The sequence below is a fragment of the Megalobrama amblycephala genome, linkage group LG1 (genome assembly GCF_018812025.1).
Source record: "Megalobrama amblycephala isolate DHTTF-2021 linkage group LG1, ASM1881202v1, whole genome shotgun sequence".
NCBI classification, from domain to species: domain Eukaryota; kingdom Metazoa; phylum Chordata; class Actinopteri; order Cypriniformes; family Xenocyprididae; genus Megalobrama; species Megalobrama amblycephala.
Window position 1 is genome coordinate 34649104 of NC_063044.1, and position 14573 is coordinate 34663676.

A 14573-nucleotide genomic window follows, 5' to 3' on the forward strand; every position below is an offset into this window, starting at 1 on the left:
CAGTGAGAAACAAGTACCGCTGACTGATCTTTATACTAACCTTTATTCCAACTGCCACTGATACAGTATATTTTAAGGCAGTGGCTATTTGCACTAAGTGCAAATAGCAATAGATGCTCAATTAAATGTTATTTACACTAATTATAAATAGCATATTTTCTTAGCAAAAGATGCTATTTACACTACGTGAAAATAGCGATAGATTTTATTTACACCATGTAAAAGTATCAGTTCTTTGCAATAAGAGTAAACAGTAATTAGATGCCATGTATACTTTATATTGGCAGATACTATTTGTACCTCAGTATTTTTGAACATTAACAGAATGCAATAATATCATAGAGTATAAATTATTATATTTATTAAAATTATTAAATGGATGCTGCCTTATTGGGAGAATAAAAACCCTCCCTACACCTTCCCCTAACTCTACCCAATAAACACTTTAAATATTATTAAACACTTGTTCGCAGTTTATTTCCACTTTTAGAACATTATTTTCATTTTTATAAAAAAAAAAAAAATGTGAGCTTGGCAAAAGATGGATTCGAACCCGCATGGATCGCTTAAAAGCCAGGTCTGCGAGCCTACGAGGTACTGTTCCGCCACTGAAGACATTGAATTCCTTGCCTCTTTTTTAAAACTTGGCCCAACCAGACATTGGTGGGTGGAGCTACTGTAAACAGTGTTTGCCAACAAGGGGTGCTATTTGCACTTAGTGTAAATAGACACTCTGATATTTTAAATAGGATCTTAAGATGTTGTTTTTTTTGTTTGTTTGTTTGTTTGTTTTTTGTGAATTTTATTTTAAATTATTGTTGTGTGGTTGTTTCTTGTATTGTTTGTTGAGCCTTTGTCTAAAGACAATTTTCTACCCCTGTAGGGTTAGACAATAAAGCTTTTTGAATTTGAATTTGAATCCCTCAAATACTGATAAAAACAGCTAATTTCAAGTATGGGTAGATATATATTTACAAATATTTGGCTCTACCACCTGACACATCATCCCTTGCATATATGGCTGTCTGTTGTACCGGTTTTGACTAAGGTTTTGGTCTTGATTTTAAATTTTGCCATTACTAATAATGATTTGTGGTGACACATTTTGTTTTTGTTTTTTTTCTCAAGATGACTCTAATTACTTCCAGTTTGAGGTAATTGTTCAGTCAGTTGTATAATAAATTTGAGGCAATTGTTCCTCTTTGCAGAGGGGACCGTACTAAGTCGGGACACATTCTGGGCGACGCACAACGTCGTGACCATCCTGACATGCAGGACACTAAGAATATGTCACCTGCTCCCTTCGCTCTTCTCAGACTGCTCACACACATGTCCCTGCTGCTGGGAGCTCAAAACAACCCACAGGTATTACATTCTTTCTGCCTGCCATGGTTTTAATTAATTTTATGCAATTCATGATATGTATTTAATTATTTGTTATATGCTAAATGTGGTTTTGAGTATCGATACATGTGATGCATAGAGACATTGAGATATCTCAGACAACTCCATTCAGATGCACATGTGTTTGAAGAACAGAGGAAGAATCAAACACATCTCATATTCCATACTCATGATTCTGTCCAGAGTGTCATGCAGATCATCAAGCCTGCTGTGCTGCATCCTGGTCCATTCCTGATGGCCCATCTTTTGAAGGACATGGAGCAGCTGAGCAAAGCTCTGGGCAAAGGGGTGGATGATACAGTCAATACCATCCATCTGACCATCCACAGTCTACTGGAGCCCCATCAAACCAGCCAGTGTAAGAACTCCCACAACTCACCTTACTTTACTTTCACCTTACTCCTGCTTCAGAAATTCAAGAAATGTAACATTTTGTTGTTCTTAACAGGGCCTGTTCTTTATGATCAAAACCTTTCCACTAAAGATGCAAGAAATGCATGGGAAAATGCCATGAATACTGATGTCATCACGCATCAGCTGAAGGTAAACATGCCATCTTTTAGTAAATCGCAGCACCCAGAATGAATTATGCAACTTAGTTCATAAATTCTTAGTTCCTTTAGTTGTGTTGATATTGCTTGATATTTCTATTTATTTGCCTCATTCTAAAACTAATCAACACATTTTTGTTTCAATTTTAACTTTTTTCATTGTTGAGTAGTTTGATTACATGGGAACTAACATAAAGCAAAAGCGGAGTGGTCAATTAAGAGCTGTTGATTAGTTGTTGCATTAATGACCCCAATAGTCGAGTACTTCTAATAACTGCTGATTATTTGAAATGATTATTAGTTAAAGCTCTGCTTTACATTATTTGATTTTTCTTTTTCTCTCAGGTTTTGGAGCATCAGCTAAAGGAAGTGAATGCCTTCATCAGGGAAGATGAGCGGGTGTCTTCTAATCCGGTAATGAAGTTGACTTTTGGGGAACCAGGGCTTTTCCTGCGCTCTCTGCCAAGGAACTCCCTCATTCATAATTCATCCATCTGGAGCTGCAGGAAGAAGGTCTCAATGTTGAGTCTGACCCACATTGTAGAGCAGAACAATGGCCGGGACACTTTGCCTGTGCTCTGGAGGTTCCTTCAGAGGGTAAGATAGCTGAACAACTACAGCTACTTCCTAGATGGATTGTTTATAGGAGCTTTCGCACCAAATAGTTCTCGAAACTCAGGAACTAGGCACTAGGATAGTTCCCCGAGAACTAATTTCTTCCCCGGGACATGATCCTGGTTGCATTCACACTGGGAATTTGGAAACAGTCCGACAGCGGCATCTTTATGCGTGCCGTTTACAAACGCTAAAAACCGGTGAATTGAGGATGCTGTCAAAGCTGTGTTTGTTGTGTGTCATGGGTTTCATGATAACAGAGATGGAATGTAAATGCCTAATTTACGTGCCTGAAATAGAAAAAAGTGGGGCTAAGAGACAAAATCTCCAATGACAACTTTCAGTATTACATATCATTGAACGCAGAGAAAAGAACACAACCCTGCAGACAACAAGTAAATGCCGTTATCGATGTTTTCCATGTTTGTGAAGTAAATATGGCACCTGGCATTTTTAAAAAGCAGTGTAAACACACGGCTTTTTAAAAATGCCAGGTGCTTGACATGCGTTTGAACAATCAACGTACACTTACGTGGATTGTTCCTATATTGCGGTTTAGACCCTACTCTGAAGTAGGAGCTAATTTAGTTCCCCCAAAAGGAGTTCCTAAAACTAAAATTGTTCCTAGTTCCTGCGGTGCATACACAGCAAAATCCGGTGCTTCAGCCAATAGTTCTAAAAAACTATGAAAAGGTTCCTCCAGTGTAAAAGCCCCTAGTGTTGTGTAGCCAGACTTTTGGCTATGAGCACAGTATAGTCCACCTTGATGTTAGTCTGACTGACATATAAAGGACCAGCCATAATTTGTTTTTTTATATAACATGCTGTTTTAGGGGTGGGTTTATCTGCTGTGATAAAACAGCATGGATATATATATATATTAAAGTAATGGTAAAAATATGTAGAGAAAGCACAGAAAAACTGCAGAAAATATATGTAGACTTTGTAATCCTAATTTATAAATTTCCTAAAGAAAGTACAGATTACATCAGTTAAACTGAACATACAGTTGGATAAGCATTACTACATTGACAAAAAAATAATAAAAAGATCTCTAAAGTTGTGTAAAGCTAGTTTAGATGTGATAGTTTTGTGTGCAATATGTGGGTTATCTGTGGGTGTACCAGTACTGAGACACGAGAGTCATGTTAACTAGCTGTTTATTTTAGGAAGCAGAGCTTCGGCTGGTGAGGTTCCTTCCTGACATCTTGGTTCTCCAGAGGGATTTGGTAAAGAAGTTCCAGAACGTGACAGACCTAACCTACAGCACCATAGGAGAGTTCCTGCACAGCCAGAAAGCAGGTACTGGCCATATTAGAAATTTAAGAGATGATTTGCCATGGCTAAGTGTCGCCTTAGTGTTGGGTCATTCATTATTGAGTTATGATCAATTTATTGTTAATTTAAGTAAAGTTAAAGTTATGTATTTAAGTAAGCTTGCTGATGATTGATTTAAATGTGCTCAGTAATCATGCAAGCATATGCCATCATTGCAAACACAGTGTCATGTTTTCATTCAACAGATTCACTTTCTGCCTGGTATGAAAAGCGCATAAAAATCTTTTTGTCAACATGGAACCAAATCAGGGTATCTCTGGCTACCACAGGTAAGCTAACTGCTACTTATAGTGGCAAGAATACGTCTGTGAAAAAAAACTGGACTTCTGCATTGATAAAATCTGGTCTGATTTTTATCCAAGTCACAAACACAGTAGGCAAACACAGTCTGACCAAGAAAAGTTGCACTTTTTCAAAATTGTATTGAAGACACTGAGTGATCATTGACAGAGCAGGCTAGATAAAGTAAGTGAACCTCTGTGTTATGAATTTTATGACTTGTAGAGTCAATTAAGGAGATGAGGTTGGAAGTGTGGGTGCTCTGCACTTTAAATTAGTCACAAAATCCTTAAAAATGCATTAACCCTCATGTTGTGTTTGGGTTATTTTGACCCGGCGAGGATTTTCCCGTACCTGAAAATGCTAATTAATGTTATTGTATTGGACTAAAATTTGCTGACTTTACCACCTAGATGGAGAAAAAAAAAAAAAAAAAGTTTTGATACTTTTTTTTCCCACATTTTAACACTTGTGATGTTCCCAGTCAAAAATGATAAAAAAATACAAAAGATTGCTTATAAATCTCTCATTATACTACATCATTATGGATTGAAATTAGACTCAAAACGATTAACGAATGCATGCACAATTATTCATGAACTTGATAAATGTTGCAGATATGTTTTACGATCCACAACCAAATGCCTTTCAACTTGCGTGTGCAAAATTCAGAATTAAATGAATGTGCAGCAATTTGTACAATTAGAGACATTTTTGTGAATACAGATGTTTTCGTTTGTGTCAGTAATTTCATCATTTGCGCATGCAACAAAGAAGATGTGCATTTGTGGATACCCTGTCTACAAATGTAGAAAATTCTGGACTGATGCTTACTTTCTCCACAATACACTGAGTGATTATTTAATGTATTCAGTAAAATGTGAAAAGTATAGTTGTTTGTGGCTTATTAGTTTAGTCAGATTGTATTTGTCTATAATTGTGATTTATTTAAGATCAGACCTCATTCAGAAATCCATATATTTTCAAAGTGACCACTGTAAAGTCATTTCATGGACAGATGTCATTATTTGTCTTCTGTTGATAATCTATGCATGAGATCATCTGTCTCTTTCAGGAGAGATAAAGCTGCCAGCTGAATACACTCAGGAAGATCTGGGTTTGGATGCTGACCTGCAGGTGCTGCTGCCGCAGAGACGTGGTCTGGGACTGTGCTCCACTGCCCTCGTCAGCTACCTCATCACCCTTCACAATGACCTTGTGTACACTGTGGAAAAACACACCGGAGAGGAGTCTGGGTAAGAGATTCAGCCAGTGTCCTATGTTATTTGTTTTGTTTGCTAAAGTAGTCCTTGCTCATGTAGGGTTATTGAAACCCATAACCCAAATATTAATCTTCATGCCGCAACTCTTCCTGTACCGTTTGTGGATATGGGAGATGTTTCAAATCATCTGGATTGTGGATAATAACTGTTACTTTTCTGAATGATCGCACTTACAATTTCCACCTGACATATTATACGCCCAATGATGCAGAATGAGGAAAAAAACACCCACAGACTTGCTTTGAAGGAGTCCTATGGTCCTGAGCCATATCTAAAATGTAGACAATATTAGTGGTGGGCTCTTTTGACTTGGGCCAGTAAGTAACCACCCAGAATATCCTATCGACCACATAGAAACACACACAAATAAAATGCAGATCTCTGAACTTTTGCCCTGTCAGAGCTGGTGGTTGAAGGTAGCAAAACTGAATCCACCACATTTCCCAGTTACAACCTCTGTTTCTCCATATCATTCTCTGTCCTATTTCCTCCAGTTACACGGTAAGCCCAGCTGACCTGACAGAGCTGCACGTGATCCGTTACGAGTATGAGCGGGATCTGCTGCCGCTGGTGCTGTCCAACTGCCAGTACAGCATGGAACGTGGACAGGAAACACTGCTGGAGTACGAACTGCCCAAGATTCAGCAACAGATTCTTACCCGCTTTCTGCAGGGCAAACCTCATATCACTATTAATGTATGTCACAGCACCATGTATTTTTTAGGAATTCTTTAGGCTTGAGTTAGATGTGCAGAGTTAGATGTGTAAGACAATTTTTATTTATTTATTTTCATTTTGTTTTTCAGGGGATTCCAACACTGGTGAACAGACAGGACAGAAATTATGAGATCATATTAAAAGATGTGAAGGCCAAAGTTCAACAAGTAAGTCACATTATTTGTTTTAGCATAATACATGTTTAATCTGTATCTTATGCTACAGGTCTGTTGAATGCTGGATTCTATTTGGTTGGCGAATGTTCTAATGTATGCAATAGAGTGCAACAGCGCCCATCCACGTTTTTGACCGCATTACAGTTCATAATATTTTTGGGGTGTGGTACCCATAGTATAAGCGGAATAATTCACTTATTATTCCTTACTCATATTATTCCTTGCTTATATATTGTTTTGGTTATATTGTTGTTAGACATTGGTCCAGAAGAAAAGCTTTAGTGTGAAAATGCTCTTAATCAACATTTCTGTTGTTTAAATGCACCTTTAAATTGTATGGTTAAAATTGTATATTTAATGAAGTTCATGTTTACAATGCTGAGATACATTTGTAACATTTTAAACCATTTCACAAGCTTTGTTTTGATTGTGTATCCAAAGGAGCCGTTGCAGCCTTTGACACAGCATGACCTGGTGAAGGAGCTGCAGTCCTACAGTGATGTATGTGAGGCATTGTCCACAGTCCAGCTGGCCCTGGGTTTCCTCGCCATGACGGGGGGAGAGCCACACATGCAGCTGAGCACCTATTTGAAAGAGGTGCTACAGATGACTGACCACATGGGCCCACACATCTACAAGGTTGGTCCCTTTATTATTTGACTGTGCAGAGCAGTGATGTTACTAGGATTAGGGATGCACCGAAATTTTGCCTACTGAAGATTTTCGGATGAAAAATCTATTTATCATGATCATACGTGTTTCTCTTTGGGGGGTGTTCACACGTTCTTGTGTTCAAAAACAGAATGAAACAAAAAGCAGAGTCCTTAAGATGTTTAAAAGATGAAATTTCCCTTGATGTCACCTTAAAAGTGCAGTGTTTGTGCTGCAAGATGCTAATAGAATTAAAAAGTAGCACTCTGAATTCAAAAACATAGTAATTCAGTAATTCAATAAGGTAACACTTTATGTACCCTTGTCACATTTGTACGGGGTTCTCTGATGACATTGTACATTTCTATCATTTCTATTCTTTAAATAGAAAAAAAATTAACGATAGTGTATCCACATCTTTATATAGAGAAATGGATTATGGCAGAAGAGAGAAAAATGTATTATCACTCCCTCAGCCCTTTATTAAAACACCCTCACAGCAGTGTTTACTAGTTTTTTGTAATTCAACCAATCACTAATCTGTAGTCTGGCAATGTGTGATACCTTAGTGCAGGGCTTTCAAATCTGGCCCTCGAGATCTACTTTCCTGCTGGGTTTTGCTCCAAGACAAGCTAATCAAGGTCTTTGGTCTATGAACATGAAAGTTATAGGCAGATGAGTTTGATCAAGGTTGGAGCTAAACTCTTCAGCAAATGGACCTTTGAAGGGCCAGAGTTGAAAAGCTAAGGCTACGTTCAGACTGTCAATCCAAATCCGATTTTTTTCATATCCAATTGAAATCTGATCAGACTCAGCAAGTGTGAATGGCCAAAAATCACATGTAATGCAATTTTTAAAAGTCTGTTTTAAACCACATTCATTTGTGGTTAAAAATCCTTTTTGAATCTTACTTCTGGAAATCCGTTTTAGTCTGACTGCTCTGATCGGATTTTATGTGGTTTATGTGAATTTCTCATGCCACATAAAACGTAAATGTCAGACATTGTCATAGGAAACATGTGTTGTGCAAAGTGCCGGATGAGCAAAAAATGTCAATGTAACGGAGACATGTTTTGAGACTGGCAGAGACGGTAGCACAGAATAAAGCCACTCTGCTTCTGCCTCAGAAGACAGTAGTCCAGCGTGGTGGATACACATTGTCATGTTGTAAATAAGACAACATCTGTGTTGCAAACCCCTCCATGCTGCGGTTGTTGTTGTTGTTGCGGTTTTTGGCGTATACCTACCAAAGCACCGCCATTGCCATAAAAACCGATGCAGATAAATCCGGAAAACTAAAGAGTGGCATGGGACACACAAATCGGTTCTGAACAGTTGCGATACACAATGTGGACAGTCAATAATTTTAGATCAGATTCCAATCGGAAACACAAACTTTTGGATTTGGACTGACAATGTGAACGTAGCCTCATAAGTGATAATTGTGTGTGCAGGCATTGAGCAGGTGCAGTCTGAAACACTGTGGGGCACTGTGGCAGCTGCTTAGCTCTCTTAAATCGGAGACAATGCTACGTCTGAAGAGGGTGAGACACTCAACACAGTATTCTGCTTTGTGTTTTTATTTTGTGTGTGAAAATGATTTCCTTCATCTGCTCTTCAGGACCCTTTTGTGGGAATCAGCGAAGAGTACAAACGTCCTCTGAAGGATGAACAAAAGAGACTGCTCACTAGTTTTTTCACGAAGTCCAGTGCTGATGCCTTCCTGTTGGAGATGCATGAGTTTCTGCTTCTGGTCCTAAAGAACCCAGAAGCTACGGACACCTTCAGGCCTGACTGGGGGTGAGACCTGATGGGAATATTAGCAGTGCTGCAACTTTTCTTTGAAATTTCGCTTTTCTTCTGATGTGCAGAATTAATGAGTTTTTGGAGGAGGTTCAGTTTTGCCTTGTTCATAATTTACATATAATTACAGAAGTACAGGTGTATAGACACATATGTATATCAAACCTTTTCATTTCCATTTGAGAGATCTGACCAAATCTGTCAAGTGTTCTGAAACAGCGTATGAAGGATAACTTAATGGATGTGACTCCTGTAGTAGTACAAATAATAATAGTACTGAAATTAAATTAATTGCCTAAAGTATTAGCTTAAATTGATGAAATTATTATTTACTTTTTGAAAATAACCTAAAATATATTTAGCTGTGCCTAGAGGTTGGTGATACAACGGTTAAAGCGATAAACGTATGAAATATATGTTAACCAACATTTCTTATTTGTATTTTCAAAAAAATATTTAAAACAATATCATAACATACTTTTTTTTTTGGAAATGATTTAATTTGATTAACAGCCCTATAGTGTATTTTTATTCTATATTAATTTATTGATCAAATTTAAAAATTTAAAATGATTGAAGAAGCATACATTGGTTGAATGCCCTTTAATAAAGGTAAAAAAAAATGTCGGGGTAAATATCACATATATGAAGATTTAAATGTCAAAGCTGATATTGAGAATATTGCTTCAGAATAACTCAGACAAGAGAATGCTTGATATACTTGCACATATATATATTATATATAAAAATAATTTTTATTTATTTTTATTTATTTTTTTTTATGAAGTTATGTAGTTTACAAAAAAAGGACCATTCCATTCTGTGCTAATCGTGAAGTTAAAAAAAGAATTTAAATTACTTCAAGAATATTCTGTAAATTAACATACACTTGGTGGGGACTATGAAGAAATTTGTGAATAACTGGCTTTCATATTCTATTGAAAACTGCAGATCAAAGTCTATGGGAGCTTGGTTTAGATTGTTGTGTTGCTGCACAGTCTAAAGTTCTTGTTGAACATATGGAAATCTGTAATAACTCACTCATTTTTGTCTGTCCTCCAGTCTGAAAGACACCATTGTGTCCTACATGGAGCGTAAAGATCTGGACATTCCTCCTGACGTGGACGAGTTCTTTCCTGAAGAGATCCTGCTCTCGCAGTACACCAACACTTGGAAGTTCTCTGTCCATGTTAGACAAGAAAGAAACCAAAGATGAAGTGCTTTTGTTGTCTTACCCAATCACTCGTATCAGGGAAAGCTTAGTTTTGATTTACAAATGCCATACTATTTAGAACAATTGCTGATTATAGACTTTCAGAAACAGTGCCTTTTATGCACCTGAGTTGCAGTGTGCAGTACTGCACAGTGAGGTACAGTATACAGTACAGTATTCTGCTGCATACTTATTCACATACAGCACTGTGTACTGTACATTACAACTTATTACAAAGTTTAAAACAATCATGAATCTATTGCTAAACTTTTGCTGTAACTTTTTTTCTTTGTTCTCATTTTTTGAAGTTGCTAACCATTCCTTTTTATTTGTTTACTTGATGATACTTTCTAAACAGAAATACGTATAGACTCATTTAAGAATGTAAAGTCGTTTGAAATATACACCACACTATGAGCCCAGAACTGGACGCACTTAGTCCATACCAACCTCATTTTGTTTTGCACTTTATTTATCTTTTTCTTCTCTGCTAAAAACAATGTTTCTGTGTACCAACACATACCTGTATGCTGGAAAAAAGCTGTGTGCAAAAAATGTTTTATTGTTGTAGTTTTTCTTTCTCTGACTAACATGGGTAATAAAGTTGTGATATAATATTTAGGACAGATCACCATCACATGTTCTACTGTCTCATCCTGCCAGTTTATTATTAAAAGCTGCATGTGTGGAGATTGTTTTCTTCTCTTCTGTTTATAGCTGTTACTACCTAACCCTACATTTATTCCTTTAGTGTCCTTAAAAAAAAACATATATGGTTGGAAAATGAATTTTTCACAAATTTTGTATGTAAGCAAATTGTATAACATCCAAGGTACATATTTCTAGTAATTGTGCAGTTAATTTATCATATTGCATATTCACAGTTTTAGAATATTTTTCCTCTCCCAAAAATTTGTCGCTACCGAAACACAATAATAAATAATTTGATAAGAGTTACATTGACCTATTAAGATTGTTTACATCTACCTTGAAAATATGTTTCTTTGCTTTTAAAAAAGTTTTCACAGGTAAATCAATAAAAATTACAATTTTAACAATATTAGTGAGTAAGTGTAATTTGAGATTTGTTGTATTTTGAATCCAATCTTTCTTTGTAAAAGGCATAAAGATTATCATATTGATTTCAAAGTTAAGGATAAATTAGTTTGAATATACATTGAACCAACCACTATAATAACGTCTTAGTTATTAATTCAGTATACTTTATTTTTGACAAAACATCCCATGTTTCGGTCGTGACTGCATATTTTTGGTAGTGACAGTAATCCACCACATCACATTGCAGAATTTTAACTTGCATACTTAAGCATATTAAAATGCCAGTACCTCTCTCCTCCTTCATCTATTCCTCTCCCTTACCCAGATATTATTTTCTCTCTGCTCCTTTGTGTTTTCTTCAATACACAATGAACAAATCCGATTTAGAACGATTGCTCATTACAGACTTTCAGAAACAGTGCCTTTTATGCACCTGTACTAGAATTTTGTTTAATTCCCCCATCAAATGAATGATTTTGTTCCCTTTTGTCACCAAAACAATGATGACATGTTTCGGTCATGACTGTTTCAGTAATCACAGTTGTACACACTGTTGTTGTACAAACCAAATTTTATGGAATAATACCGAAAACGTTTTGCTTAATTGCAGAAAAAAAAGGTGTTTGGTAGTGACATTCCTTAAAGTTATACACAGATTTTCAGAATTCTGAACACTTAACTCAAAATGATGGTACCTATCTGCTATGAAAGAGAGGCTATGAGAGAGAAAGGGACACAGGAATATTTCCTGATCAAAAATGTAGGGGTGTGGTTAAAATCAGTCTCAGCCAATGGACTAAAACATACACTGCATTTTCATGTTTGTGACATGAAAATGCAGACACATGTTTTTACATAAAGTTTTTTTTTTTACTTCACTTAAAAAAAAAAAATATATATATATATATATATATATATATATATATTTTTTTTTTTTTTTTTTTTTTTTTTTTTTTTTTAACAACAATGGAAAAAATTACAAAAAGTATTTCAATATTTTCACAAGTTGAAATTTAGGGGTTAGGGTTCAGGACAGCCAGCTCCCAACTGAAAGTACCCAATAAATTATGATTGTACATATATATTACAATTTTTTACAATCGTTAAGACACATTTCTCAATACTTAGGCCACTTTTTCAAAACTCTTCACACAGTTCTCCTAACCAACTTTCATCTTGGCACAGCAGTTAACTTCACATTCAAAATGCACTAAATCTACCATTCATTTATGTCTCATGTCTTCTTCATTCATGTCTCAAATCAACTCATTCTTCCAGAACACTAGCAAAGGTTTTCACCCAGCAAACACACTTTGTCAGTCATAAAATACTGACCTAAAACACTATAACATCAGGTATCATAATACAATGTTTTCTTTTGTAAAATTTTCTTAACAGAACAAGAATAACACTGTCTATTTATATGTCTTTCTATGTCTATTTCTATGTCTTTATAATTCACTGCAGTTTGTTACATGAACCTTGTTTACATAACAGTACAAAATTATTCTGAAGTTTTCCTCTTTGAAATATGAAAAACGAATGCTTGTGTAGGTGTTCAGTTTCATCTAATTGCTTTGATAGTATTTGATTTTTTAGATTCAGCATATATTTCATTACAATATTACTGTAGAAATGTAGCAAATTGCTGTCTTATTCAGTTTTGTATAATGTTATTGTTTTGAACATAAGTTTAACAGTTTTGAAAACAGTATGTAAGCATGTGCAAATTGGCCTGTACGTACAAAGAGTTTTGGCAGTTGTTGTGTCTGAGTGAGAAAAGAATTCATGAAATTTGAGAGATGTAGTCATTGAATGCATTTTGTGCCAAAGCAATGATAATTGATCCTCAGTTTAGCCCACATAGACTTCTGTTGTGCTCACTGTGTGAAGTTTTGCAAAAGTGACCTAAGTATTGAGAAATGTGTCCTAGCGTCTGTAAAAAACTGTAAATGAACTTATACATATAATTGTATATATTTTTCATATAGTTGGATATTTTACTAAACTTTAAATGTATTGTAATTAAAAAATAACCATGCTTTTAATAAACTTCCTTATTATTCCTCATTATAATTTAGAAATGCCAATTACAGTGCCAATATGTGTGCTGCCATCTCCAATGATGGAGATGTTTTAGCCTGTGTGTAACTGTTTTGAAAATGTGATGTCAGAGGGGACAAACGAGAGCAATCAAGAAAAACTATCATTTCAAATGTCACAAGAGGTTGATGTGGGCCCAAAGACTAATCTACTGTAAAAAATAATTTGTTGAGTCAACTTAAAATACTTGGTCCCACTTTATATTAGGTGGCCTTTACTACTATGTACTCACATTTACAGTTTTTTTTCAATTGCTAACAAGGGTTTACCAATACTTAAGTACTTTTTTTAAACTCTTAACAGCACCACACCTACATCACACAATTAGCCAAATAGTTATTATAGTTAACCATATTTTGTTAAATAAACACAAACTCTGCATTTCAAAATGCTAAAAACTTTTTTCAACATATACTAACTCTATCAAAACACAGCAAACCTGATTCAAAATCGAGTCGTTCTGTCAAAACATAGCACTAGTTTTCTATCCAATATGAACATATAGTCAATCAAAGCGCAATGACTGTAAAAATGTTAACAGTTGATGGCATTACGAAAACTGCATTTCTTGTCATGTTTCAGTTCTACCTGCATAAAATATGAAATCCATAGCTTTTAAAATTCAGTTTCCTTTTACTGCAGTAAAAGTATAATGCATGTAAGCCATTCTACATTTTTGGTTGAGTGTTGAATGTGTGCATTCTTGCCAACAGAAGAGAGTCATTATTTTATAGAATGTACAGTATAAAAAGAGAAGAAGAAGAAGAAAGTAACAGAATTGCCCAGGGCAGCTACTGGTCAAATGGGTCCCCTATGTGTCCCCTTTGGTTGAAATCTCTTTCTGGCGTTAGGTGTTTGGTGTTGATGTTGAACCCATAGAGGGTGGGATGGTGTCCCCTTGCAGACCACATATTTTGTAAATATGAAACAGTGGTAGTGGAATCGTTGTAATAAAATCGTTGGCTTATTATGGAAGCTTTTTTTTCCTCCACACAATAAAAAAGCATAAAAGGTTATTGTGACTTTTTATCAAAACCTTTTAATATTTTTGCAATTGTGAGTTTACATCTCACAATTCTGTCTTTTTTTTCTCAGAATTGTGAGATATAAACTATGAATTGAGAGGAAAAAAGTCAGAATTGTGAGATAAAAAGTCACAATCTTTTTTTATTTTCTATGCATGGCAGAAATAAGCTTTCATAGGTTCTACATGTGTGAGGGGGAAAACCATAGAGATGCACAATCCAGCACACATTCTTACTCCTCTCCCATACCTCTTCTTCTCTCTTGTCCTGATCCAACTTCTCCTCTCCTCCTTCATCTATTCCTCTCCCTTACCCAGATATTATTTTCTCTCTGCTCCTCTGTGTTTTCTTCAATA

At 35.7% G+C, this 14573-nt stretch overlaps 1 protein-coding gene across 4 annotated transcripts in view; it reads left to right on the forward strand.

Annotated features, from left to right (window-relative positions):
• Window positions 1-10720, forward strand: part of rnf213a (ring finger protein 213a) — a 62974-nt gene extending 52254 nt beyond the window's left edge. For all 4 annotated transcript variants that reach the window (XM_048190901.1, XM_048190909.1, XM_048190918.1 and 1 more), the window contains 13 exons: window positions 1209-1365; window positions 1588-1762; window positions 1853-1947; window positions 2301-2552; window positions 3740-3872; window positions 4094-4177; window positions 5263-5443; window positions 5965-6166; window positions 6277-6354; window positions 6805-7002; window positions 8469-8558; window positions 8636-8814; window positions 9880-10720. In XM_048190901.1, the coding sequence (XP_048046858.1) occupies window positions 1209-1365; window positions 1588-1762; window positions 1853-1947; window positions 2301-2552; window positions 3740-3872; window positions 4094-4177; window positions 5263-5443; window positions 5965-6166; window positions 6277-6354; window positions 6805-7002; window positions 8469-8558; window positions 8636-8814; window positions 9880-10033 (1978 nt within the window). In that variant the 3' untranslated portion in view covers window positions 10034-10720. The remainder of the gene's footprint in view (window positions 1-1208; window positions 1366-1587; window positions 1763-1852; window positions 1948-2300; window positions 2553-3739; window positions 3873-4093; window positions 4178-5262; window positions 5444-5964; window positions 6167-6276; window positions 6355-6804; window positions 7003-8468; window positions 8559-8635; window positions 8815-9879) is intronic.
• The last annotated feature ends 3853 nt before the right edge of the window (window positions 10721-14573 follow it).